This window comes from Podarcis vaucheri (genome assembly GCF_965113315.1).
Source record: "Podarcis vaucheri genome assembly, chromosome: 5".
Taxonomy (NCBI): Eukaryota; Metazoa; Chordata; class Lepidosauria; order Squamata; family Lacertidae; genus Podarcis; species Podarcis vaucheri.
Window position 1 is genome coordinate 56,526,687 of NC_138763.1, and position 27,953 is coordinate 56,554,639.

The 27,953-nt window shown below is 42.9% G+C and overlaps 2 protein-coding genes across 13 annotated transcripts in view; both read right to left on the reverse strand.

Annotated features, from left to right (window-relative positions):
* The window catches only part of ATE1 (arginyltransferase 1), a 73,051-nt gene extending 60,335 nt beyond the window's left edge, over positions 1-12,716 (reverse strand). For 2 of the 10 annotated variants that reach the window (XR_014219879.1, XM_082222775.1), the window contains exons 1-7: positions 10,437-10,646; positions 8,074-8,137; positions 6,595-6,657; positions 5,947-6,050; positions 5,463-5,714; positions 3,027-3,250; positions 94-222 (exon numbers count right to left, since the gene is read on the reverse strand). Coding sequence is in view for 9 of the 10 variants with exons in the window: in XM_082222775.1 (XP_082078901.1) it covers positions 94-222; positions 3,027-3,250; positions 5,463-5,714; positions 5,947-6,050; positions 6,595-6,657; positions 8,074-8,137; positions 10,437-10,545 (945 nt within the window). In the remaining variant the exon portion in view is untranslated. Of the gene's footprint in view, positions 1-93; positions 223-3,026; positions 3,251-5,462; positions 5,715-5,946; positions 6,051-6,594; positions 6,658-8,073; positions 8,138-10,436; positions 10,650-12,373 lie in introns of those variants that run through there. The other 8 variants (XM_082222777.1, XM_082222772.1, XM_082222778.1 and 5 more) reach the window with 7 other exon arrangements.
* Positions 12,717-14,315: 1,599 nt separating this feature from the next.
* NSMCE4A (NSE4 homolog A, SMC5-SMC6 complex component) lies at positions 14,316-27,778 on the reverse strand. 3 transcript variants are annotated; one of them, XM_082222783.1, is made up of 11 exons: positions 27,463-27,775; positions 26,361-26,441; positions 24,547-24,677; positions 22,659-22,810; positions 21,687-21,789; positions 19,220-19,310; positions 18,676-18,770; positions 17,113-17,161; positions 16,870-16,955; positions 16,575-16,658; positions 14,316-15,880 (listed from the first exon to the last, which is right to left on the reverse strand). In XM_082222783.1, the coding sequence occupies exons 1-11, from the start codon at positions 27,713-27,715 to the stop codon at positions 15,872-15,874; spliced, it is 1,134 nt and encodes a 377-aa protein (XP_082078909.1). In that variant the 5' UTR covers positions 27,716-27,775; the 3' UTR covers positions 14,316-15,871. The 3 variants fall into 3 exon arrangements, with proteins under 3 accessions (XP_082078909.1, XP_082078908.1, XP_082078910.1); XM_082222782.1 differs by lacking the exon at positions 14,316-15,880 and having other exon boundaries at positions 15,887-16,658; positions 27,463-27,778; XM_082222784.1 differs by lacking the exons at positions 14,316-15,880; positions 27,463-27,775 and adding an exon at positions 26,566-27,225 and having other exon boundaries at positions 15,887-16,658.
* Positions 27,779-27,953: the final 175 nt, after the last annotated feature.

The window sequence follows — 27,953 nt, forward strand, 5'->3', positions numbered from 1 at the left end:
CTCTTTTTTGAAGTTTCTATGGTTATTAATTATTTTAAAGGAACAGCTTCCAAATGTCTCAGAATAGACCAAAGCAACATGCTTGTGTCTGACCTGGCTGGCGGTTGGTTTATCAGGTGGGTCCTTGTGAATAACCATCTGGTAACGTTTATAGACCTGGTAAGACTCCTGAAAGGTGGCTTTGAACAGGGAACTTGGTGGAGATGATTGCACCAGCCTCACCTTCCAAAGAAAGATATTCATTATTGGAATAATAGCCATTCAAAAGCTGGGAAGAATACAAACAGTTAGAAACTAACTATAGTTAAATCAACATTTACACAATGAAATCAACAATACTTTTAAACAACCATTTCCCCCTCAAGGCCAATGTTACTTTCTGCTCCACTACGCCTATTTATTATTTTTTTTAATAAATGAAAAGATTATTTTCCATGTAACCATTTAAGTTTAGTTTCCAGTCATTGTTCTGTAAACACCGTGCACTTTACTCAATAGTTTACAAAGGGTAATACAAAATCAATTTTGAGTGAATCATGCAGTTGTATAATAAGGATTATTCAAACATAAATACATATATTCTATACATGTTGTAAGAACAAAAACAAGTTGCTACTCAAGTCCACATCCACCCTTAAATTGCATGAGGTCATTTTTCTTCCTGCCATTTTCCTATCCGTCTTTGCTGTTGGCTATCTACCATCACCTATGCACTATTTTGAGATGCTAGGACAACAACACTGATGAGATTTCTTTTAACACAACTGAATAATTTAAATCTCCCTTAAATCCTATTAGCACAACTTCATGTTAACACATACTATACTAGCAGTTCAATCCTAAGCATGTTTAACTCAGAAGTCTCAGGGAGTTCAATGGGACTTCGTTCCTAGTAAGGGTGTTTAGGATTACTGTCTCAGCCTCCTCTTTCACTATATGCTACAGAACCCCAGAATATCACCATTATCAAATGGAAAACAGACTTAGCACACATAAATGTATGCTTTAAAATGTGCTATTAGTGGAACTATACCACTTTTTCCTAAGAAAAAAATAAACAAACATGCCAGAACGAGGCATGAGAAGTAAGCCAAGAACAAATACTGGTTGCCACTCATGGTTTGGAGGGAAAGAAATCATAGATTGCATTTGGACAACATGACAAACCAGACCCTGACTTGTTTTACTTGTGGTATGGCAAGAATGGGGAAGAAGCACTGCAAAAAACTTTCCAGCAACACGCACCAGCAAGTTGCTCACTCACATCAAACCATAGTTTGTTTTAAGCCATAGTTTAATGTGATACATGACCTGGGCCAACGTATGCCTCAAGCTCACTATTTTTTCTGCTAAGGCTAATGTATCAAATTTTTGATCCAATTCTCAATAAGAAAAAAAACTATTTCCCTTACATCTTGGCTATGAGTCATGTCTTGCAAGAGACCAAGCAAATACCCTGTCGTGGCTAGGTGCTACACTGAACAGAATCTGACCTGGCGTGGCAATCGCAAATGAACAGAGCAAGTGGAGTCAGAGGTCATGTTAATGCTAGGCAGTAATCAAGGAGCCAAAGTCAAATGTCCTTCCAGGGTCAGAGACAAGCTAAAACAGAAGCAAGGGTGGGTCAAAACACAGGAGGCAAGCACATGACATGCAAATGTTTTTTGACAGGAGGGTGACAAAGGGAAAGTTACAAGATGAAAAATTGTAAGATCAGGGACAGAATTCGGGATGAGGCAATTTAAGTGCCCATAAGGGAAAGAACTATAATCAGCCAGGGTGTGCTTTTGACCATCTAGAGCCGGCACCCCCAAACTCGGCCCTCCAGATGTTTTTTGGGGGGACTACAATTCCCATCATCCCTGACCACTGGTCCTATTAGCTAGGGTTGATGGGAGTTGTAGTCCCAAAACATCTGGAGGGCCAAGTCTGGGGATGCCTGCTCTAGAGCAAAGGTTCCCAGCTGAAAAAAGCCCTGCCACCATGCACCATCACCTCTTTCTGTTGCTTGACTACTTTCTACCTGCGTGAGGCCCCTTGCCGTGGGGAAGGGCTGTAACCACCACCAGCAGGTGGGACCCCCTCTCCCTTTCTTGCCAGGCTTTGGGAAGTGGCTCTTAATATGCAGTAGCCACTGACGAACTCTGTGGCCCACCGGATGAGAGCCACTGATCTAGAGGTTTGCAGCCTCAACCCCTGAGACAGAAAATCCAGCTGAACAGTGGTGACAGGCATCCTCTCTCCCCACTCCACCAATTTTGAAGCAGATAAAGGGGCTGCTTGGAAAGACTGATTCGCAGTAGCAAGACCTAGTTTCCTAGGGACCAAGGACTGCTCTCCCAGGAGCTGTTTGGTGCCCAGGGAAGTGGCCAAGAGGATAAAGTAATTCTTTGTCAGCTACCTTGTATGTAAGTTTCAGCACATTGCCCAAAACTGGTTAAGAAATTCTTTTCACGGGGTGAATAGGTAATAGACTCATATGCCATCATATGCATATCTGGGGGGAAATAAGTCCTAAAAATTTCCAGAAATGCACAAATTATAGCCAGGAGTCTGGTACTGGAAACTGATAAAAAAATTGTGAAACAGCATCTTCTTCAGTGATGTAAAAATCTAGCTATTTGTCATTTCTAATTTTTACTTCAAATTAGGGGACTAATTTTATATAACATTAATATCTAATTACAGTTCCACTAATGTGATTTTTGTTCTGGAAATGTACTGCGCTATTCATTCAGGTGGAACCACAGCACCCTCTTGTGTTTCTGCAAAGAACACATCCACTTAAGTTTTGCACACATTAACATACACACAACAACGTCCTATAAGGCTAAACTGAAAACATCGCAGGGCTTTTCAAATGCCAGTAACTGACACCAAGGCATGTTATAATGCAACCAATTTTTACAATTAAAAGTAGAACATTTTTCACATCTGACTAATCAAATACCTTCAACGTAAGCAGCTGTACAAGAATGACATGATGGCTCTACGTATCACGTCAATCAAAGTAAGTATCTCAGTACCTCTAACTGGTGCACAGGTTCAGTAGGTAAGGAGCCAAAAATGAAGTCTTCAATTGATTTGGGCTGATTGGTTTTAGCTTTCGAGCGCTGGCCAAGCAAAACCTGAGCCTCACTTTCCAGCGAAGGATTTTGTGTCTGGTTCTGAAGGGCCTTCTGCAATTTATGTTCCTTCCTGAGTTCCTTTGCTTTACGGCAGGGTGGCTTACTCAAGTCGGCTCCTTTCCCTAGAAAGGCAATGCGTACATACTCAATGGCAAAAGTGTGTGCTGTAGAATAGCTACATTCATTCACCTGTATACTTTTATGACAACTGGAAGAAAGGCAATGAATACCATAAGAAAAAATGTAATCCTCTTCTGACGCTCCAGCTACATTTTAGTATTGTGCTTGTATTGGGGAAAATACCAGGGTGATCCCCAGTATCCCTGTGGGTTTGCCTGGATGCTCCAATCAATACCAAACACCAGTCAGATCAATTAACAGGCATTTATTTAGCACCAGAAGGTGATGCCACATGATGCCCCCTTTGCCAGAGAGGAAAGTGGCCAGCTGGGTAAAAGGCACAGCACTATTTATACTTTAAACATTCTTAAACAACAGCTATTCTGCCAAAGTAACTCATATGACATAGCAATGGCCTTCTCTCCTCCCTCCCTCCCTCTTCCTTGCTTATCTGTTCCAACTACTGTCTACTCAAAATGTATGTACTGCTTGTTTTTTAGTACAGTGGTACCTTGGTTCTTAAACGCCTTGGTACTCAAAAGCCTTGGTTCATAAACGCCGAAAGTAAGTGTTCCAGTTTTCAAACATTTTTTGGAAGCCGAACGGCCGATGCAGCTATTGTTTCCAGGGCGCCTGCACCAATCAGAAGCTGCGGCTTGGTTTTCAAACATTTCGGAAGTCAAACGGACTTCCAGAACGGATTAAGTTTGGCGCTTTTTTGTTTTTGTGATTTATTTTGTGCTTTTGTTTTTGAGGCTTTTTCGGTTAATTTGTTTTTGTGACTGTGTGGAACCCAGTTCATCTATTGATTGATTGATTGCGTGACTGCAGAAATTGATAAAAGCGCCCCATCCAAACCATGACTATCATCAGCGCAGGTAAGGAAAAAATAATAATTTTAATTTTTATCACCTACAATAGTGTCTTATTTATTTTATAGTACAGTACATTGATTATTGCTTTCATTTTACGGATCAATGGTCTCGTTAGTGAAATTCATGTTAAACTGCTGTTTTAGGGGTTGTTTTTAAAAGTTTGAAACGGATTAATCCGTTTTGTGTTACTTTCTATGGGAAAGCGTACCTTGGTATTGGAACACTTTGGTTTTGGAATGGACTTCCGGAACAGATTAAGTTTGAGAACCAAGGTACCACTGTATATGTCTGCCTTGCCCATAACACTTGTACTCATCACTTGTAAGGTTAAGCAGCACAAATAATTTCCTACTTGTGTATAAAGTTATAATGCTGTATTTGTAAGCCACTCATTAGCCGCCGCCCTCCCGGTTTTTTTTGCAAAAGTAACTCAAAGCGGGGCCAACAATCAAGAAGGTGGTTTCTGCACGTGCATTAGAACCAGCACAAAACAAAACTGAAAAATGAAGAAGAAGAAGAAGAAGAAGAAGAAGAAGAAGAAGAAGAAGAAGAGTTTGGGTTTGATATCCCGCCTTTCACTCCCTTTAAGGAGTCTCAAAGCGGCTAACATTCTCCTTTCCCTTCCTCCTCCACAACAAACACTCTGTGAGGTGAGTGGGGCTGAGAGACTTCAAAGAAGTGTGACTGGCCCAAGGTCACCCAGCAGCCGCATGTGGAGGAGCAGAGACGCAAACCCGGTTCCCCAGATTACGAGACTACCGCTCTTACCCACTACACCACGCTGGCTCTCACATTCATATTTTTTAAATGTAGGATTAAAGCACCCCACCCACTAAAAGAGGCTACTGGTGAATTAATTAATTCCTGGTTGAGGGAAAAAATTATTTTGATGGGCACCTGAAGACAGGTAATAATGGTGCCAAGTGAGCCACCCTAGAGAGAGCCTTCCACAAGCAGGGAGCCATGACAGAAAAGTCCTGTTCTCATGTCACCAGCCTCCAAACTTCCTGTGGGCACATGAAGAAGGGCCTGAGATGATGATTGCAGTGTCCTGGTCTGCTCATATGGGGAGAGGCAGCCCTTGACGTACTGGGGTCCTGAGCCACAGAAAGCTTTATAGGTCAAAAGTAGGACTTTGAATTGGGCCCAGAAACTAACTGTTAAGCCAGTGCTGTCAGCACAGGATTGGTGTTATGTACTCAGGCTGTCTTGATCCAGTGAGCAACCTGGCCGCTGAACTCTGAACCATCTGCAATTTCTGGAAATCACACAAGACAAACAAGGAAGAAAAGAAGGTGCAAAGCTGTCTTGCCTTCTTCTTATATTAAAGATTAGTTACCTGGTTTGGGAACTGCGGGACTAACTTTAGCTGACTCCAACAGCTCCCCAGAATTGGCATTAACTTTCTCATGAGACAATTCAATATGGTCTGAGTCTGCTTTCTTCACAGTTATTTCACCTTCCCCACTCTCCACCTTCTCCAAATGATCAGGATTGAGGGGTTTTAGTTCAGCCTGACAGCTGCCTGGTTCGTCTTTTAAGAAAAAACTGCAGCCATCAGTATCTTTGGTGTGAGAATCCATAGGCTCCACTGTAAATAGGGAAAAAATTAGGACAAACCATGAGCAAAAGACAAAGGACAGCTGATAAAAAAATACTATATAACACTAATAATTAAAATTTAAAAGACAGCTATAGCTCTATATACCGTAATTTACATGCCATTGACCTATTGATCTAAGTAAAAAAGAAATTTAATTGCACAACAATTTCAACTGCACAAAACTACAACAGTAAGTAATGTTTAAAAGACTGCTTATTACCTTCACTGTCTACTACAGGAATTTCCCCCTTCATTAAGAATTTCAACATCTTCTTTAGAACCTTCTTATGTGATTTGGAAGGCTGGAAATGTAAGGCCCGGCATCTAAAAAAAGAAAAAGGGAATATAGTCAAGGTATCCGCCAAATAATATAGTATATTAAACAAAAATTTGATATGTATGTTATCAATTAGTCATGTAGTCTAGGTTCCATGGAACAGTTTAGGCTTTGTTAACAATACCACATTAATTAGTGGCTAGTGATGCTCTTTCAATATTTCTGTGGATGTTTGGAATTATGACAACATTAACATTTAATCACCCGCATTCACTAAAATGGGCTGAGAAGTTACAATGGAATTAAAGCCCAGCAGAACACACAGTTTCAAAGTCTTGCAATGTACAAATTACTCTGATATTTTTACATCTCTTTTCAGCAAGGTTCTTTACAACACTACAAGTACAACTAAAAGCATTTTATGCACAGGGTTCCTGCTTGCTCATAATAAACTGTTTACCCTCACAGCAACCTGCTTCATAGCTTAATGGCATCACGAGTCACCATTTCCCATTAATATTCACATTAAGCAGATATCTGAATCTGTCTATATGTCGACATTCAAGAAAATATACAGAAGTATTGCCTTACCTTATTGTATATTGAGGACAACATGTACGATTCATAATAGGCTTGTAAATGTATTTCCCACTCCTATAAGTTAAAAAAAAACCTGTTTAAAATGTATGTTTAGTTCTTAGAATAGCCATGAATTATAAGGTTTAAATAACTTATTTGTTTAAACCACGATTCCTGGGTCACACATAATGCTAATCTATGCTCACGATTCCCACCCAGCATGGTCAATGGTCAGGGATTATGTGAATTGTAGTCTTGTTAAAGAACAATGCACTAAACCAGGGTTTGGCATTATGCGCAAACCAGTCTGAGACCACTGTATTTAAACTGTCACTACATATTTATTTAAGAAATGTATACCCCACTTTCCAAATGCTCTCCGAGGCACATGATCATAACCATCCAAAGCAATTAGCTCGTCTCTTGGCGATGTGCAATGCAGCGGCATTCTGGAGTTATTGCACTATGACTACTGGCCTTATGGGACTCAGAAGAAATAGGCTGCCCATGCCTGGAAGTCTTCTGCTGAGAAGTACTAGACATATATCTACTAAAGGTGGGAGTCTCCACATAGGCCAGATGGAGCATGGGCCCCAGCTCTTCTGATAAGGTACACTCAAGTCTAGAGCCCCTCTTTTCAAGAAGGTATTGCTAGTCAATTTCTTGCTCCAAGAAATACCAGAATAATTATTACTTTAGGTGACGCTTAGTTTTAAATGGAGCACTTCAAATGGGCTACTGGTCCTAATAAAAGACTTCTCTTAGAAGGAAGTCAAGTTGTGCCCTATTCACAAATGGAGAACTTTTCTGATAGTATACAAGTTAGTTTGTTTAGATATTGCAACAAAACAGAAAAAGAGCAGGAAATGAAATGAACTCACTCATGGCATGGGAGCTCTTGAAGGGCCAAATTGAAGTTTATGCTTATGATGAAAGAGACTGTAAAGGGGCTGGCAGAATTATGCACTGTCTCCTTGCCTTCTCAAGTCTCTCTTCATAGCAAATGCCCCACTTCTTCCTTAATTGCCACTAAAACCTGCTGACCTCTAGATGCTCAAGGATGTAGTCTAACTCCCAGCCAACATGGCCAATGACCAAGGATGGTGGGGGTTTGAGTGTAGCAATATCTGGAGGAACATAAGCTTACTATGCCTGAGCTGAAGGCCACATAGGCACAAAAATTAAGTAGGTCCTCCAAACCAGGTTAACTAGGGATAAGTCTACACTCTTTCCCCAATAGAAATAGACACTGCCATATATTTTCTGTGAGGAAGAGTGAGAAGCTAAGACTGAAGAAGCACAAACAGGGCAGCACTTTGCTAGCATGACTTGAAAACACTTTCCATTTCAGTTTCCTCATGGTACAATGTGACGTTTATGATCTTATATATATTTACAATAAAATGTGGCAGTTTGAATTCCACGATATGCTCTTTAATATTGAAATACTGGATTCAGTTACACCAACAGTGCTCAGATGGCATCTCTTACCTTCGCCAACCTCTGTCGATAAGATCTTGGTAATCTTGGACAGTCAGTGAATGAGCCCACATGCCTGAAACACACATCAAACAAGACATGAGGGAGGGGGGTGGAAATAAAAACTTCACTTCAAACAATGGGAACAAAGCCAGTTCCTGTGGAAAGCTACTGCTTCCTGTATTTCTTTGCAACGCAAAACCTTAAAAAAAAAAAACACTGCTGAAATTTTTTAAACACAAAATTAAAACTTTGTGATGAACATTAAAATCCACATTCCTCACTAGTTTTGCTACATCCACCCAACACTTCAACACCCTATATTTAGTCTCTACCGCAATCCCACTGACCAATCTAGTTTACTACACTCCATTAGCTTTTTCCACCATTACTCTCCCCAAGTCAATGCTTAAGGGAAATGGTCCTATCTGCATTAGCAACAAGTCCTCCTTGTCCTCCTTTGACATGTCACATTCAGCTCTATCTGCTCCTTCTGTCTCAGAGGCATTCAGCAACTCTGCCAAATCTAGCTCTGTGTTTATTCGCCCACCATTTATTCTGCCCCATTGTTCCTTACTGTCCCACCCCTTGCCTCTTTGCAACAAAACCCATTTCTTTCCTCAAAAAAATTGAACCTCCTCCTCTACTGTCAGTTTTTCATTAGTTCCTGCTCACACCCACAATATTGCTCTTTAACCCAGCAGAGGGCCTGTTACTATCTCTGGGTGAGTAGCTGTAGATCAACAAGGATTTGTGACATCCTATTCTTTTAACACCCCTTCATGGATCACTGCCTTGTCCTGGCGAAGGGGCTTGAATAACTCAGAGAAGCTATGGTTTTCCCAGTAGTGATGTATGGAAGTGAGAGCTGGACCATAAAGAAGGCTGATTGCTGAAGAATTGATGCTTTTGAATTATGGTGCTGGAGGAGACTCCTGAGAATCCCATGGACTGCAAGACGATCAAACCTCTCCATTCTTAAGGAAATCAGCCCTGAGTGCTCACTGGAAGGACAGATCCTGAAGCTGAGACTCCAATACTTTGGCCACCTCATGAGAAGAGGAGACTCCCTGGAAAAGACCCTGATGTTGGGAAAGATGGAGGGCACAAGGAGAAGGGGACGACAGAGGATGAGATGGTTGGACAGTGTTCTCGAAGCTACCAGCATGGGTTTGACCAAACTGCGGGAGGCAGTGGAAGACAGGAGTGCCTGGCGCGCTCTGGTCCATGAGGTCATGAAGAGTCGGACACGACTAAGCGACTAAACATTCTTTTAACAACAACAACAACAAAATGACTTCCCCTTCCCAATTAGGCAGCCCAAATGAAGAGAGCTTGGAGAACAAATATTTTGTGTAGAGGAGGACTGTGAGCTCAAAAGAAACCCCTGCACTGCTTAGCAGCTGCTAAGAGGCAGTTTGTTTTACACCTGGCTCCAGCTAACCCCTCTCCACAATATGAAACATTAGTGAAGCCCGCCTTCTCTGCTTTGACTCTCTCAGCAGTCACATTGCCAGGCCTTTTGTACTGTCCCCGTGGTTCTTCCTAGTTCTGAGAGCCAAAACAAAACACAAAACAGGGAAGGGAATGGGGACAAAATAAAGGATCCAGAGAGAGGACAGTAATTAACTACCAACCATTTTTATGAAGAAGGCTTGAGTTCATGGAAGTTTACACCCGTGGTTCCCTACAGGGGGGCACATGCCCCACAGGGGGGCAATTTGATTTTTACGGGGGGCAATTTGAGAATGCGGTTAGACCAAGCCTTTTAGGCTTCCTCCACATGAATAGTTCACTTTTTTAAAATAATAAGAATTATATGTCACGGGGCAGGGGGTGGGTATCAGGATTTTAGAGATGCTTAGGTGGGGCATAGCAGAAAAAGAAAAAAGGTTGGGAACCACTGGTTTACACCATTAACATGTTTGGATTTTGGATGCAGGTGTGTGTGTGTGTGTCCCCCTTCCCAATCCCTGCTGCAATCCCTGGATTTCAAGGGAGGCCTGAAAAGGGTAGCCCACCCCCTTACCTTATCTCCTTGTGGCAGCCCCTCAGCTACTGCCCTAGAAGGAAGTGGGGTACCCAGAAAGTGGGCTTGTGGGTTTCATTAAGCCCCCCACCCCGCCTCGCTTCTTCACCATAGCTGGGAGGAACTTGGACAGGGGAACACCAACCCGCCTAGACTTCCAAGGGGCTGCGAGGAAACTGAAACATTTCGGACCCCCCGAAGGCAAGGCCCAGCTCAGCCCACGCGCCCTTTCCATGCACCTGGCGCTCTGCTCTTATTTCTTTAAAAGCTAGTTTTAAGGGAAGGGAGACGCGCGCGCAGCGCCCTCCCTTCCTCTGCTGCCTCTCCCCGCCCTCGGGACCCTAACCGTGGGAGAGGTTGCCGGTGTCGCTCTTGCAGTAGCCGCAGCGGTAGCCGTCGTCTCCGCCCAGGTACTCCACGATACTCGGGGAACTACTTCCCCCTGCCGCCGCCATCTTTGCCGGCCGGCTTAGGGTGCCACAAACCCTTCAGGGGCCCCGGGAAGCAGCGGCAGCAGCGCCGGCGGCCGCCATCTTAGCAAAGGGCAAAAGTTTGGGTGGAGCAGGGAGAGGGCTCCAGTCTCCCTCGCTTTCTGTCGCGACTTCCGGGAGCCCATCGCACAGCTTCGCATCTTCCATGTGCGGGGCCAAAAAAAGAGGCATCAAAGGTAAATACTGCGTCTTAAAGGGACAGGCTTCTAATTCGTTGCGGCGGGCTTAAGTTTATCGTACCCTCTGCCTTAAAAAAAGAAACCCAAAACCCTTTAGATATAGATATCGTTTCTTTTTCTGGCACGGTTTTTTTTGGGGGGGAGGGTTGTCTTTAAATCCATCGTGGCAAACAGAAATTCAACAGATGGGGATGGAATGATGGGAGAATCTTTCACCTGCTTTGTTCACTTTGCTGCCTGCTATGCAGCCTCTGGGAGGCATTGTAAATTTCCCCAGAAATAGCCCGATACTGTGTCGCTAATGCAGCCAGTGAATTCTCAGTTCTGACAGTTGTGTAGGTATCGTGCATACATCTTGCAAACTGTGCTTGTTTATTTGGGCATCAATCCCATTGTGTAGAATGAGATTCCCCAGGTAAAGCAGCATAGGATGACAGCTTTATTTCCATTTGAAGTCACTCCAGGCATGGGGAAGTAACATATAAACTAATTACAACATCTGCTCCAAAGCTCCGGGGCCATGTATACCCTTCCCTTCCGTTTTGTCTAATTGCCTAGCCCATTTTCCCCTGTCCTTCTCAGACAATCTGATTAATGAGCAAAGTACTGCTTCAAATTATGTCAGTAGCATAAGCATTACTGAAGCTGCAGCCCTCTCTACCCACTCAGTGGGACTCACTTTTAAGCAGAGACTGCCATACTGAGGAGAGAGGACTACAGTGCTCAGGTTTCCAAAATTTTACGGCTTTCTAACATTTTAAAACGTCACACGAAACTCATAGACGACTAAACAACTATGCAGCTTCATCAGAAGCAAGTCGCACTGAGCTCAGCCGAGCTTCACTTTTGCACAAGTTTATTTTGGTGCAAATCCCACTGTTTGTGCGGGACTAAACGGTGTGCTCAGTGGGGTTTACTCATTTGCAAGAGCCTTACTTCTGAGCAAACGGGTATTAGGCTAGGCTAGAGCTCTAAACGCCTCCTTTTCGCGGGCTTAATTTCTCTTCATTTCCTCCTCGCCCAACTACGTTTCCCCATTCAAAAGCTCCGAAGTTCTGTCCAAAAAAACCAACTTTTTTTTTTTTTGAGCCAAGAGCTTTGAAGGTTTGTTTCAAAGCTGGAAGGACGAAGGAGAACTTCTATAGCCCTTGCCCTATCTCGAGTTTTCACTTGGGCTACCGCTGCTCCTCGGCTGGGAGGCTGCTAACGGGGGGGGGGAGCAAAGGCAAGGGCTGCGTGGCACTCCCTGGTACTCGGGAGGAAGGCGGTCAGCAGCAGCAGCGAGGGCACGAAAAGTCTCAACACGAACGCCGCCATTTACTCCCAGGCGGAGAGCGGGGCAAGCGGCGGCCCCTTCTTCGCGAAGGCCAAGCGCACAGGGGGGCTCCATAAAAGCAACGGACAGGGCGTGCCAGTTCCGCCATCTTTACTGAGGGAAGGGCGTTAAGTAACAGCGGCGGAGAGAAAAAGGCACCCGCGACAGGTGTGGTGCTGGCAGCCGTCGCTACGTAGTCGGGGATTTCCTCTGCAGGCACATCGGCGCCTACCTTCCCCGCCCCCCCCCCGCCTTAGTTGGCCTTCCTGAAGTTATTCTTCCACCCTCCAGCTCTTACCGTGGCTTGCTTTCCCCCCGGCAGAGTGACAGTAGCCGCACCGGTAGCCCTCTCTCGTTCCTTCGTAGGCCACGACGGAGTCCATGATGCCCAGCCGGTCCCTGCTTGCGCTACGATGCCTCGTTGGCAGAGGAGGGGGGATCGGAGCACCTTGAGCCACCTGCTCCACCTGGCGATCGTTTTGGGCAAGCTTCTCCCCCTCCCTTGCCCTTCACCTGTCCCACCCACCCGAAATAATGAGCTTCAGTTCCCGAGGATGCGGCTCCAGGAGCACCATCGCCTGCTAAACAGGAGCGCTCTCTCCCCACCTCAAAGCACGTGCCTCTTGCTTTCTGGGTAGGAAACAGCCGCGCTTGCACTGGAATGTCCCTTTTCAGAGCCCCAGCTAACACAGGGATGTGCAACAAGTGGCCCTCTAAATGTTGTTGGGACTTCCGTCTCCCGTTATCCCTGACCACTGGCTACACCGGCAGGGGCTAAGGGGAGTTGGGAGTCCAGCAACATCTGGAGGGCGTAAGTAGGGTGGCCACCCGCTTCTTGTAACCAGAAGTCAGTGTGGAAAACGCTAGATTTGCTGCAATTTAATGAAATTATCTCTCCCAAACTCCTCTCCTAGCCTAAATCCAGGGCTCACTAGCATGTGGAAGTGCATGCTGACAAGGGGCAGAATGAAAAATAGGTTGCTCTTACACATTTAACAATATTTTTATATTAATTTTTCACACATGAAACCTGAGAGAACATGTGCCTTCTTCCTTTTGTTTCTGGGAAGAAATGCTGGTACACCAATCACTTACATGAAAGTCTCTGACTGCTGTAGGCACCTGCCACTACCACACCAGAGGGAAAAGAAAACTAGAAGCTTAAAGTTGAGCCATTTATGCAACTATAGCCAATAACACTTGCCAACCTAAACACTTAATGGAAGAATAAGGACCAGATCAGCATTTATTCTGCCTTCAGACCATCCTTTGCTGGTAACAACGGCAGCTGTTTAAACAATACAATCCAGTATTTTAATATTCTACTAATTTCCACCATCACACTAGAAGGAAGGATAGTTCCTTCAAACTCTGCTCTTCTTGAGTGCAGAAAGATATAGATTCAAACAAATACATTCATCCTTCAGTTCTCTAGTTCCTAGGATGACATTCCAAGGGCCATAAGCACCATCTGATTTCTCTCTCAGGCCACATAAATCTGAACTCAAGGGTCTCTATTCCAGCTGCCACAGAAATGTCCCCACAGTCCTGATATGAAGAAGTGCAGTAGCAATGGAGCTTTCCCAATTCCCTACTAGTTCCCCAAACTGGGGGGTGGGAAAAGAGACTATGCCAGGGTTGGAGATTACTTGTCAAAGGGAGTAAAGCAAACAAAAAAACAATAGTAATTAAAAAACAATAATAATGAAAAAGGCCTAGAGGAGAGCAGCACTGTTCTGCCCTGTAGGCATGAGCCTGGCAGGGCACTGGATGAGACAGTCTTCACTTCACCTTAGATTTCAGTCTTAATTGTCCTGCAGGTTTCCAGATGGGGTGGGCATGAGAAATAAATTGATATGACCCTACTACAGGATATGGGTTAGATGTATGCACATAAGTGATTAAGTCCATATTATGGAGACTGGTGACAGAGGGGGAATATTAAGTTCCCCCTAACCAACTACACATGCAACGAACTAAGTAAGAATTTTACTAAGCTCCTGCACAGAGAAATCCACAGAAGTTATATAATTCTCCTACCACAGGCTAATGGTTAGAGATGACTATCCTTTCATATTCACGAACACAAGTTGCTACTTGGTACATTGGCCTATATACCTATTATAATGTTGATATTAAAGCTAGGTTACAATTAACATTACTATCACCTCACCAGCATGAGAGTTAGCAGTTGGCAACTGATATAACTAGAAAAATCACACACACGTAACTAGAAGAGATACAGCATTTGTGGTTTTATTGAATATTCTTAACATAAGGAAACTGAACCGTACAATTTATAAACAATGCTTGCCAATCTATTTCTGTGTTCTGAATGAATTGTTATGGATTTTGTATCTTACTGTTTTCAGCACAGTTTGTAGAAAAATATTGTATAAATTCAAATCTAATATATAGTACAATTTGGTTTTACAGCTTTGCCTGTGTATTTTGTTCCAAGACTCCTTTCAGATAATCTTGAATTATCACTTTGCTTTGATTTTCATGTAGCTGAAACCAACTAGTTCTTTTAAAAGACAGCAAGTTCTGTGGCCCATAAAACGAGGCAGCTCCAGGAATACATGCTTACCCCAAAACTGATAATCCAAATGCAGTAATTGGATCTTCTTGATTCTTTTAGACTTTAAGGCACATTTGTCTACAAATATGGGTAGTTGTATGCATGTGGAAAGGAGGCTACTAAAGGCTGAAGGACAACTAAGTTACACCACAATATGGTTATGTTACATACAAAAAAATGTTCAAAGCAAACTTCCATGTTATTACATTCTATGACTTTGTTTGCATGTCATAATTTGGCTTATAAACTATCAGTCACATTGGTACAAGGTTAGAAAACCATGCTTGTTTCACTCCACAAGCTGTAACCAAGGCTTGTCCTTGGCTTACTCGTTTATGCTTTGCTTGAAGAGAAGCAAACCATGAGCCAAGGCTCCCACATAATGCTAAGTCAGACCATGGCTTAGCTTCAAGTAGCATGACAAGCCATGTCATCAGGGGATGAGCAAAGCAGCCACAATTTTCTGAATGTACACCTGTATGCCTGCTCGTTCAAACCATAGTTTGAGCTTTGCATTACATGCAAACTCTGCCATTAGAAAAATAATGATATCCCACCCCCCAGAGTTGTTTCTTGGACATGTCACTTCCTTCTTCCCTTCACCAGAAGTAGCCTTCATAGAGCACAACACAAATACATATGTATATGTATATCTATTTTGAGATGTACAGGAAACTTGCTATTGAAGCAGTTTCAATTGAAACAGACCTTGATGCACTCATTCAGCCAGCTGTGGAGGTTTTATCATGCAGAAAGATACATGTATCATGCTCGCTTCTTAGCTTTCCATTTCTAAACTCTTTCTCCCCTCTCCCCATCATCATATATAGATGATGGAATTCAGAATCTGATATGGCTAAGCAAACACCAATATCTTTGTTTTGTACCAAAGGCTCATTTGCAATTAATATGTACGTAACACTGTGCAGATTACAATGGAACCATCCCTCAAAAAGAGCTGGGATGGAGCCATTCTAAATCTTCAATGGAATAAAGTTGAAACATGTAAAAACATCACTTACAGAACGGACATACAGAAGGGAAGACCTTCAATTTCAAACTTTTGCTGTTAAAGCACATATATAATACATTATCACCTGGAGAGACAGAGATTCTGCTATTCAAATATCTGATCCTTAAATAGAAAAGGATTCTGCCATCCTCCTGGCAAAACTTCAAACAGGAAACTGGTCAGCACTGTCTTCTTATAGATCCTTAGGATGCCTGCATAATAAATAGAACACAAGCCACTACAAAGTAAGCTTTGTTATGTCTTCAAATATAATAAAAAAGTAAGGCTGTCATAATGGTGCAGTTCGCTTGGCCGCTGATAGGTGGCGATAGAATTATGAGAGCTGCTGGTCAACAGCCGCTTTGGAGGGCAAGTAGAAGGGAAGCAGAGGTGGGAGGAGGTAGCAAGTACAGGTAGGTGGGTGACCCAGGAGAACCGTGCAAGTACTATCAAGACAGGCTGGTGAAGTCCCCCGGCAACAACCTTACTCTGCTGCTGCTGCCGCCGCCGCCATTGCCCACCTCACACCAATGATGCCATTTTAACCTCAGCAGTGTCAGAGGGAGAATGTGAGGGATATGGAGGAGGGAGACAGAGGCTGGCAGCTCAGGCAAGTCACAGAGGAAGGCAGGACAAGGCAGCTGTACAGCAACTATTCTGCTCTGCCAACGCCTACCACTTCCCTCCTCCTCGGACTCTGATGCAAAGGCTGAAATGGTTTTGGGGTGAGAAGGGCAGCATGAGCGGAAGACGCAGGAGGAGGTTTAAGTGGAATGGGGTTGGTGAGTGAAGGGAAGCAGAGCAACCAAGCAGCGTAGCCTCTAGTCTGTACATAAAGGGAAGAATCACACTGGAAATAGCATAAAACGATTCTGTGGTAAGATTTAGGCCTGAAAGGCACCTTACATTCTCTCCGTTTCCATCTGATGTCTCAGTCTTTCTGGCAGGTGGAATCATGGGCTGTGAAATCTCAAAATTCCTCACAATATTCTGCAGCAAAGAGTTTGATTGTAATGTTATCAGTTCAATTCATCCTCTTGTGTATATAGCAAGCACATTCACAATAAGCTCTCTGCCTTTTCTCCCAGCATCCATTAAACATATAAGGTCCATAATTGCAGAATTGTTACCCAACATGTATCTCTGGCCAATAAAAACATTCTTCCTCTGACTACTTCACTTATTTAACATTTCCATTTACCTCCCATTCTTGATAACTCATCGTTATGACTGCTTGTTTCCGTGCTTGAGCATCCTCGTCATTGTCTTCTTCAGGCGTTAAAGGCTCTATCAAAATAGGTTGAAAATGGTTTAAAAGTTTTTTGAAAATGAAAAAAAAAGATATATTCCAAAGTAAAACATACATGTATGTAAGTTTAGTTAACTTTAGTGTTTTGTTTTTTTAAAAATAAAATAAAATTAAAATCTTAAAAATTATTCTTGCCTATTACAGGAAGCTTATCCTGATCCAGCTTTATTCCTGCAAGTCCATCCTAGGAGAGAAACAACTTTAATTACTAACAATCAGATATGCATAATTGATATGCAAGAATCTGAAAATTGACATTCACCTGCAAAGTTTAGACATAATGAGAAATCATTGATTTCCTGCTACGAGAATGAGCCACAGGAAGCCTCATAATAATTTGTCGTCCCCACCACAACCCCATTCCCTTTTTCATTCCCCATTTTAAAATAGATTTGTTTGGACTATGGCTACTGAGAACAAGCCAGGATTTCCCATTTTTCAAAATATTTCAAGGATCAGGCCATGTTCCCTATGGTTTTCAAGTTTTGAATTCTAAACCCATATAATGATCGGGAGAAAGCAGATTCAGACACATAGTTCAAGATTACATATCAAACAGGATATTAGGATCAGGAGCATGCAGTTCCTCCCCACCCGCACAAAAATTACGCACAAATTGCAGTAAAGAATTGCATGCAACTGTCAGCAACCCATAAATATAAGCTGTTTATTTATTTTTTTATTGACTCTGACAACTTTTGATTTAAACCATGCTTACACAGCAAATTTTGTTTTACAAAAGTTGTTTATATGTTATGTTATGTTGTTATGTTATGTTATGTTATGTTATATGTTATGTTATGTTGTTATGTTATGTTATGTTATGTTATGTTATATTATGTTATGTTATAACCAGCAGAGAAACTATGCAGAAATTTACAGTGGTGCCCCGCAAGACGAATGCCTCGCAAGACGGAAAACTCACTAAATGAAAGAGTTTTCCGTTTTGGAGGTGCTTCGCAAAACGAATTTCCTATGGGCTTGCTTTGTAAGACGACAATATCTTGCAAGTTCCTGCTGGTTCCCCCCCCCCCTTTTTCTAAGCCGCTAAGCCGCTTATCAGCTGATCCGATCAGCAGATAAGCCGCTAAAAGCCGCTAATAGCACTTATCCTTCAATGGGCTTGCTTCGCAAGACGAAAAAACCGCTAGATGAAGAGAATCACAGAACGGATTCTTTTAGTCTTGCGAGGCACCACTGTATGTAAAAGTTTGCACATCAGAGAGGAGGATCCATAGGATCTCTTGGCCCACTTTTTAAAGTGCAAAATTTTCAACATGGACAAAGTTAGAGGTGTTCTGTAGCTGGGATTATCAATGACACAGCACAGGTACTAGGCTCAAACGTTTTCACTCAGTCTTTCCAGCCTTCTTGCTATTTTGGACTACCAGCTCCAACCACCATAGCCAGTGGTCAGAAACAGCAGGAGTTGTAGCCTAACATCTGGAGGATTCCAAGCCAGGTTAAGGAAGACTAATTTCAGGTTATGTTCATATGAACTATTTGTTAATCATACATGGCTATGGTGAGAATTACGGTAGCTAACTAACAGCCCTGGGAGAAAGAAACTTCCAAGTCCTCTGCTTCTTCGCAATTCTGCCTCCAAGAAAATTAAGTACAACAATGGCAATCATGGAAGTATGAAAATAAAACCAGCTTATTAGTGACAAAATAAAGCTTCAAAAAGTTTCTCCTTACCCTTATTAAGAATGAAACGTGAAACATGTTTTCCACAGTTCGTGCAAAAGAATCTGGATCAGTCACAAACTCAAGGAAGGATATTGGATTATTAGCTACAGAAAGAAGAATGTGGCTTTGTCGTTACTGCTACAATTATCTACCTCTTATCTACCTACTTTCTTGCTTCCTTTAAACTCTCATCATGCACATCTAAAATTCTGGAGAGATCTATTTTAATTTCATATTTGCTCTTTTCCATTGCAGATCCTGCATTGATTGAGAGCAGTGGTCCCCAAACTTTTTTCCTCATGGACCACTTGAAAATTGACAGTGGCAAAGCAATTTACTAGGTGAATAAGCTTTTCCAGAAATAAAACCTGAGAAATTAAGTAGGTAACAAAAAGCAAGGCTATAGACACAGACATTTCAGTTTCCAATGTTGTACCTTCACGCATCAGTAGAAAAGGATTAAGTGCTGCATTCTCTGCCTCCTCCACAGTTATTCTTAAAGGAGGCAGAAGAGAGCAAACTGGACCCCGCAATATGTTCCATTTATACTTACGATCTTCTCTGTGATAGGCTTGTAAGAGTCCCAAGATCCTCTCTACTTCTTTTTCTGTAGCTTCCTCGTGAGATTCTTCCATTTTATTCAACTAAAGAACCCAACAAGACAACAAGCTACCATTCACACAGCTGCATTGTAATCAGCATTCTCCAGTTCCCCCATAATATTTTGCACTTATAGCAAGGAAATTAAAATTCTATAACTCTTATTAAAGTCAGCTGTATTATTTTGTGCACTCCTAAGGTCAAATGAAAGATCTACATCAATATCTACAAGATACAAGTAGATAATTGTAGACTATATATACCGTCGTACCTTGGATCCTGAACGCCTTAGCGTGTCGAACATTCTGGCTCCCGAACACTGCAAACCCGCAAATCAGTGTTCCGGTTTGCAAATGTTATTTGTAACCCGAACATCCGCTGCGGATTCCGAATGAGTGCAGGAAACTCCTGCAGCCAATCGGAAGCCACACCTTTGTTTTTGAATGTTTTTAGAAGTCAAACGGACTTCCGGAATGGATTCCGTTCGCCAACCAAGGTACGCCTGTAATATATATATAGAGACAGAGAGAGAGAGAGTGTGTGTGTGTAGCTTAAACATTTAGGTATGTCGAAGTTTTGCTCAAGCTGCAGTATTCCATTGTCCCAAAGGTGGGGTGGGGGTGGGGGAAGAAAGTATGTGCCAACTGAGACATGACTTTTAAGTCATATTACTAATGTACAAAGAAGCAACTGGGAGAGAACTATCAGAGAGCTCAGTGACAGACCAAATTGAAGAGCAAGTTTTCAGTGGTGGTTTAAAGGAGTTTTATGCCTGTTTACAAACTGCAATACAGTGGTACCTCGGGTTACAGACGCTTCAGGTTACAGGATTTCAGCGCTGCGGGTTGCAACCTTGCCTCCCGCATGGATCACGTTCGCAACCCGACGTTCCACTGTATCTGGACCTTCCACTTCAACAATACATTTCCCCCCTTGAATGCACATCATATCAACGTAGGAAAAAACCTCACATCACACCCTGCTCTAATAAGATAGCTCTGTGCTTCTGAACAAGAAGCAGCCTTTCAGACTAGGTTATAAATTTGCAAAAGGTACCTCAGTTGCCTGCTTATGGCTATTGTGATTTCAGAGTGGTTGGGGAGATGAGGTTGAAATTCCTACACTGTCGAGAAAGTCACTGGGGTGACTTTGGGCCAGTCACTACCTTTCAATTTCACCTATTTGGCAAGGTTATTTTGAGGATAAAATGGTCAAGACCCATACCCCTAAGGTTTCTTGGAGAAAATTGGGCTACATATGTAATATGTAGTGCCTCCCATCAGCTATAGCTGGTGGCCCAGCTGTGCCCCTATCTGGAAAGGAGCAGCCTAACTTCTATGTTCTTGGTAACCTCTAGGTTAAATTACCCTGCAACACATGGTACATGGCGCTGCCTCTGAAGACAGTTTGGAAACTTCAGCTGATGCAGAATTCAGCAGCCACTTTGTTCACTGGGGCAAAACGGTTTGAGCATAGAGTGCCGATGCTGGCCCAACTATAAATTAGTTTCAGGTCCAAGTGCTGGTTTTGATCTATAAAGTCTTAAATGTCTCAGGACTGCAACAGCTCAAGGGCGCTTTCATTATATATTTTAGGCAACAGGTGAAAACATTCCTTTTCTTCCAGACTTTCGGCTAATTGAACAATCTATGGCCTTTTAAACTGGGAGAGTGTTTTTTGTTTGTTAGTGTCATACGTGTGGAGGAAAACCTTAAAACAAGTAGCAGAGTTCACAAAAATAGATCAGTGGCAATAGTACTTCATCCAGCAGAGCTTTGCACTGAAGGCAAATGAGCCTAATGGTCACAAATTCAAATACATTCAAGACTGGCACAGTCCACAAAAAACCCACTTGCAGCACTTACAAAAAATTATAAACTTATAACAAGACTAAAACTTAACACCAAGCAGAACAGAACACCACACCAGAAGGGAGAGAGAGAGAACGAGAAACCCAGGCTCCTTTTGGCCTATATTAATAGTCATCATGACCTTAATTGGAAGAGATAAGAGAACCAGTTCAAACTAGCTTCCCAGAAGGTATAACCCAAACAATCATGACCCTTCTGCCTGCTTCTCTCACACAGAGAAGCTTCTAGGAAATATCTCTACATATCAGATCAGTACTTTCTGCACTAAGCAAACTGACAGTTACTAGGTTATATATTTGTATTTTTATATTCTAAACCACCCTGTAATGCTTGGATGAAGAACAGTACAGAAATTTAATGAATAAATAACAAATGTATTTATGCCTGAGTCCTGTTTTGTCACTATACTGTGAACTACAATCAATTTTTTCCAGCCTTAAACATGCACCCTTAAGCTCCATGTAGCTTACACTTGCATTGCAGTGGGTTGGACTAGATGACCCTTGGTCCCTTCCAATTCCACAGTTCTATGATTCTACATATACACACCTGTGCAGGCATTGCCCTTCCTTCTTCTTTTGATCCTGGCTTCTTTCGTTGCCTCTCAACTCGCGGCCTCTCGACAGGAGGATCAGCAGTAAAAGTGCCCAACCTAAACCAAATAAAATATCGTAAGTCCCTGATTTTTTGGAGGGGTGGGAGAGCCATAGCTTAGTGGTGAACATCGGCTGTGCATGTAGAAAGTCCCTGGCATCTCCAGGAAGGGCTGGGAATGTTCCCTGTCTAAAACCTTGGACAGCCATTGTCATCAGTGGGCCAGTACTGAGCTACAAGAACAATACTGAGCTAAATGAAATGTGCAACATTCCAAAGACCTAATATAATGAATTCAAGATTCCTGCAAGCAAGTGTGTGGAAACATAAATTTCGAAAGAATTTGATGCTGAATCTGGAGAGATTAATTTTGCAATTAGTGTCACTGAGTTGCCTTTGGAGAGGCAAAATTGACGTCCAGGTTTGTGAAGACAGAGTACCAGCATATCTCTGGAGAACACATGCTTCCTAGTCCAAGGAATACAGAAAAGGCCTCATAGAACAGCTGTGTGTAAAGAACAATATGGCAGCTGGGCATAGAAACAGGAAATACTACTTTATCTTCTCATTCTGAAAAGTTCAAAATAAAGGTAGCTGCAGTCCAAAAGCCACCAGTCTCTTTTCTCCAGCGCAACCTGGTTAACTTCCTGTCTACATTTGGTGCAACCCCCCCTCAAGGTGCAAGGCAGAAAGGGCAAGACAGTGAAACGCCTCTGCTGCTGCTTCTCTCCATCTCCAGATGATCAGCAGCAGCCACTGACAGAAAAGGAGGACCCAAATGTTGAGTTCACTTGGCTATGTGATCAGACAGCACTCTGCAAAGGTTTGTACTCGAACAGGGTTTTTGCCAATCCCTTCTCTACAGGGTAAATCCTGCAAGGCTTCTCATACCACAGTTAAGTTGAAGGGAACCTCAAAGAAACTTACATGCAGTGGAAAACGGGTGCTCTTTTAAAATACTTCATTGCTTCTTGACCTAGTTTAGTCCAAGCATCACTAGGCAAAAATCCACCATCAGCCTGCTCTTCTTCGCTATCACTATTTTCTCTTTCCAGGCGATTTAAACCCATAAATGATAACTGTGGAGGAAACACACTGCAGTATCATTTCCTATCTGTAGCAAAAATGTGCGTCACCAAAAACTATGAATCCACTTTCTAGAAATAGATATGTGAATGGAATATCAAGTTAAATATGTCAGAACTTTGAAGGGAAATAACAAAGAAACTTAAATGAGATTCTATTTAATCTAATAGAATCTTATGCTCAGAGGCCATTCCAAGCACATAGAGGGTCAAACCCCAGTTGTATCGCTCATAATCTTACTACAGACTTGCTACTAATTTAGCAAACTGCTATATTAAAAAAAATCCTTACGTCTGGCTCAGCCAGGCTTACCTTACAGTCTTAAACTTCAAAAATAAATAAATCAATGTTTTAGTTTTAAAACTGAGGGCTATTCAATTCTAGCCACACACTGGACCTGCAGCATGTTGTGAACCATTTGCACTGTCCCAGGTATTACAGCCTGTGACTCCCAAGTCAACAGAGGCAGAACCCTTTCTGGTTCTTTTCCCTACCAGGAACTGCTCCCACCAGCTTCCGGTCTGCAGATGTGATCAGCTTAGTGAAGACAAGGGAGACCCTTATCCTTTCTACATACCCTGGCAACATGGCACATGTTATTTGGCTCTACTGAACCACAAAGGGTACCTAGTAACAAATGGTGACAGCGCTGGTACCTGCCTGATGTAAGAAGTTAATTTAGAAATATAACACAGATTTTAACTTACTGCCACAAGCAACTTGGATCATGACAATACTGTGAGAATTGTAGGATTCCACACAAATGCGGCAAGACTGAAGAATATGGTATTGGGCAGAGTTCTGTTGCCCCCAACCAAAGGTCATGTTAAAATAAGGAGCATGTTTCTCATTCCTGTAGCAGAAGCTTTGTGGGCAATGCTTGGTGTTCTTATTCAGTTCTCATTCTGGCTTCTAAATTTTTTAAAAGAGCTCTAGTACCCTGAATAGCTTCTTATCCCTCTCCATAACTAAGAAATTAAAAATACTGACTAAATAAACAAGCAAAATATGCATAATTTAGGGAGGATAAGCATAACTACAAAGTCAGCTTTTCTTTGCACATAACCAAAAGTATACTGCTGATTTTTTTTATTTATATTTTGACTTAAGCACAGAGGCTCTGTTCAGATATGGTTTGTGTTAACCATAGTTAAGAACCCACCAGTTTGTCTTTCTAGCTGTACACTACGGTATTAAGCTGCTTGTTTGCTTATTTCTCTCATCTGTTCATAACTTGAGTTTCACAAGTTCTTGGTCATGTAACATACTCTTGGAACAAATAAATGGCCCTAAACTGAACTGAGCACAAATTGTATTACAAACCAGTTTCAGAACCCAGTCTGTTGGTCCCAAACAAGCCACAGCTTGTGAACAGTCTTTGTTCACAAACTTAAAAAACTCCATGGTTTAGCAAAACAGCCCATGATTTTGCATTACCTCTGAACCCAGAGTATGTCCTATCCAGCTATGTGAATCTTGCATTTCATACTACAGGATTTGGGACCTTTGTATATTTGAGACCTTTGTATAAGTGCTCAACAATGTGCTTATCTTGCAACAATAAAGTTGTTATTTGCTTTCACATCTATACTAGAAATAATTTTGCTAATGAGAAGTAGGTAATCAGGAAAAAATAGTGGTGATGGTGATTTATGGAACCAACTCCTATTTAATAACTCTTAAACATAGCAACTTTATATTATTTCAAAACTAATCACTGCAAACTTACTAAATCTTCAGCAAACTCCGATGGATCAAACACTGACATCTCCGAGTGCAACTGGCTTGCCTTTTCCTTTCCTAGATTTGATGCCAAAACTAGGAACTGAGCATCCAAAGCAGCCTCCCTTGCCCGGGACACTGTTATGAAAGAAATACATTTTGTTACTGTCAGATGCAACTGAAAAATAAGAACAATTTGATTTTAATTACCACCCACTTTTCTAAGGGGCCAAGGTTTCAGGCCCTCAAGCATTCAATGAGATCTACTAGAACAGAAAATTGCAATTCCTTGTGGGAGCAACAAATACATTTCTGCTTCTAAGATGGTTTGGAAGAGTGAGTTCTTAATGACCATCTGCAAAGAGTCTGCTGAAGGTGCCTAGAGATAATTTGGTTGCAAACCCTAAAAGACCTACTGTCCCACTTAGACCAATGTCACTTGGTCTGGGGGGGCTGTAGTGGACTCCAGCTTCCAAGGTCTAATTAGTTTAGGACCACGCTGTTATGCACTGATTTATTGTAGTTATATTTTGATAAATTATTAGATGGAGTCCCATTTTTCAGTACAGTCATACCTCTGGGTGCGTTAGGTTCATGTTGCGGATTTTCGGGTTGCGAACGCGGCAAACCCAGAAGTGTATACTGTGCGCTTTACGCATGAGCACTCTGCGCGCTTTGCGCATGTGCAGGAGCGCTCTATTGCATCATGTGCAAGCACAGAAGCTCTACTTACAGACTTTTCTGGGTGCAAACGTCACCCTGGAACGGATCACATCCATAAGTAGAGCTACCACTGTATATTGATAGGTATACTGAATATTATTGTGCTATGAATTTATTGCATTGCTTTGAGATTCTGTGTATTGTTTTTTGCTGTTCATGTTTGTATTTATATTCATAGAATCATAGAACTGTAGAGTTGGAAAGGACCCCAAGGATCATCTAGTCCAGGCACCCCCAAACTCGGCCCTCCAGATGTTTTGGGACTACAGTTCCCATCATCCCTGACCACTGATCCTGTTAGCTAGGGATGATGGGAGTTGTAGTCCCAAAACATCTGGAGGGCTGAGTTTGGGGAAGCCTGATCTAGTCCAACCCCCTGCAATGCAGGAATATGCAGCTCTTGAACCTGCAACCTTGGATAGAGTGTGGTGCTGATAATACCATATGAGCTGCTTCGTATGCTATTTTTCATATAAACTGTCTTGCGCACCAACTATGAGAAGATGGTATATAAATAAAATTGGCATTGATATATGAAGCAACAAGAGGATGCTAGACAATGGAAGCTACCATGTAATTGTTCCTAAATCAACCTAACATTCCAGTTCAAGAATGGTTACACTTTTCCAAGTCAGTAGGAAGGGAGCCCCTGAAGACATCTAGTTAGAGTACAATTATTTGTACATGTATCAGTCATACTCTATCAACAGGCACAGAACCAAAGAGCCAGAAAGATAATGTTTCAGAGAAATGAGAAACTTCAAAGGCCTTGAAAACAGAAAAGAAGAGCTACCCTCCTCTGCCCCCGCTTTTTCCCAGGCCTTCACACTCCTATTCCTGCTGTTATCTAAGGAATGCAGAAAGCTAGAGCCAGCCAGCATCCTTGAAAAGATTGCTTACACTGTCTCTCCTCTAAGGATGTTGACTTCATTTAAAAAAAATAAAAATTAAGTTCAGTTCTATTTGACACAAGACAAAATATTGGTTACTTTTTATTTCAAGCACTATTTTATTTCAAGCACCATTTCCAAATGTAAAGTGGGTGGGGAGGTGAGAGAAGTAAATATAAGTATCTATTGTGGGCTACCACCATCCTACCTCCTGTAAATAGTCTATTCGCATCTTCCAAAGCCTCTGTGAGTTTATCATTTCTGGTGCTCAGCATCATTTCACGATTCTCTAGAATAAAAATCAAGCATAAGTAATGTGCTTTTAAAGGAAAACGAAAACAAAATAAAAACACATAATCCAAAATATACCCAAGTAAATATGAATGCAAGTCAGCGACAGCTCTAAATCGTACCTCTTGACTTACAGCTTGTTTAACTTTGTGCATGTTCTAACCACAGCTACAGCTCTAGAATCATCAATCTAACAGCACCTACATTTAGAACAAGCATACGCAGGTTGGGAACCAGGTAACTGAAGAAGCACCACTCTCAATACTTGCTAGCTCAGACATTACAATAATCTTGGGAGGCCATAACACTTAGGATTAGGGTTTCATGAGAATTTCTAAAGAAGAGCATGAGAAAAGCTGCCAGTGGGTTGAAGGAAAATATGCTATTTGATGAATAAAGTAAATAAGGCAAGGTTGTAAAGAAATTATAAAAGCCGTGAGACTGAAAAGAAACAGGGGGATTCACATATCACTATTTTGTCCCAAGTGGGGTATTCCGTTCCAGAGCATACTCGAGGATATGCAATCTTTCACAACATTTTCGGTTTCTGCTCCGTACTACCCGCAACAACGGAAGAGCTGCGTTTTGCATCCTTTCCGTTGCGAGCCACGACACAAACGCAATGCATCAATGAAGCACAAAAAAAACGACTTTCCCCATGACCGACGGGGAGTACAGTATTCCTATTCCAACTCATGAAACAGAAGGGAGAAAGTGAAAGTGCGAAGAGGGAGGTCGGGTCCCTGCAGGGGCCAACTCTCCCACGCCTTCCTGGCGGACCGTTGTGAGAAGAGGGAGCTGGACCATTTTTTTTCGGGGGGGAGAGAGGGCATATGGGCTCCTTCCCTTATGTGGGCACAAAACCAGCAGCCCCCACCCCACTTCTCTACCAGTCACGCCAGCCAACCTTTCTCTAGGGCGCGGAGGGGGGACCGACGAGGGGCTCGGGGGACTAGAGGAGCCCTGTGCCTGCAGCGAAGCTCCCCCCCCCCGCCTCCCCTCTCCCGCCCCGCACCTACGCTGCACGGAGGAGATGAGCTCCCGGTACTGTTGGCGGAGCAGCCGCCGCGTCGCTTCGTCCGCCCCGTCGCCGCCCGACAAGGCGCCCTCCGCTCCCCCGGCCGCCCCGTCCTCTTCTTCGCTGCCTCGCCCGCCGCCATCCCCGTCGCCCGCTCGCGCCCGGCGTCGAGGAGTGCCGCCGTCGGGGGAGCCGAGCTGCTGGCTTCGGGAGCGCCGAGGTGCGTCGCCAAGGTCGCTGCCGGAGCCGGACATGGTAGCTGCGCGCTCTGCCCCGCGCGCCTCTCGAGTGAGAGCGACTCTGCCCTCCCGCTCTCGCTTGAACCGCTCGGGGAAGGAGGAGGGGGCGTGGCAGACTCCGGACGCCCTAGATGCACGAACGTGTAGAGCGCCTCGCTCGACTTCCGGCAAAAGGAAAGAGAGAGCTGTTAATCGGCTCTATGCTTTTCTATCTCTAGGGTACTCGAGGTGAGGCGGAAAGAGCGACGGAAAG

Coding starts and splice junctions, on each gene's coding strand:
- NSMCE4A (XM_082222782.1), bottom strand. CDS start 27,715: ATGTCCGGCTCCGGCAGCGACCTTGGCGACGCACCTCGGCGCTCCCGA. Junction 26,442..27,462: donor GCTCATCTCCTCCGTGCAGC/GTAGGTGCGGGG, acceptor TTTTTATTCTAG/AGAATCGTGAAATGATGCTG. Junction 18,771..19,219: donor AGCCTATCACAGAGAAGATC/GTAAGTATAAAT, acceptor TTCTTTCTGTAG/CTAATAATCCAATATCCTTC.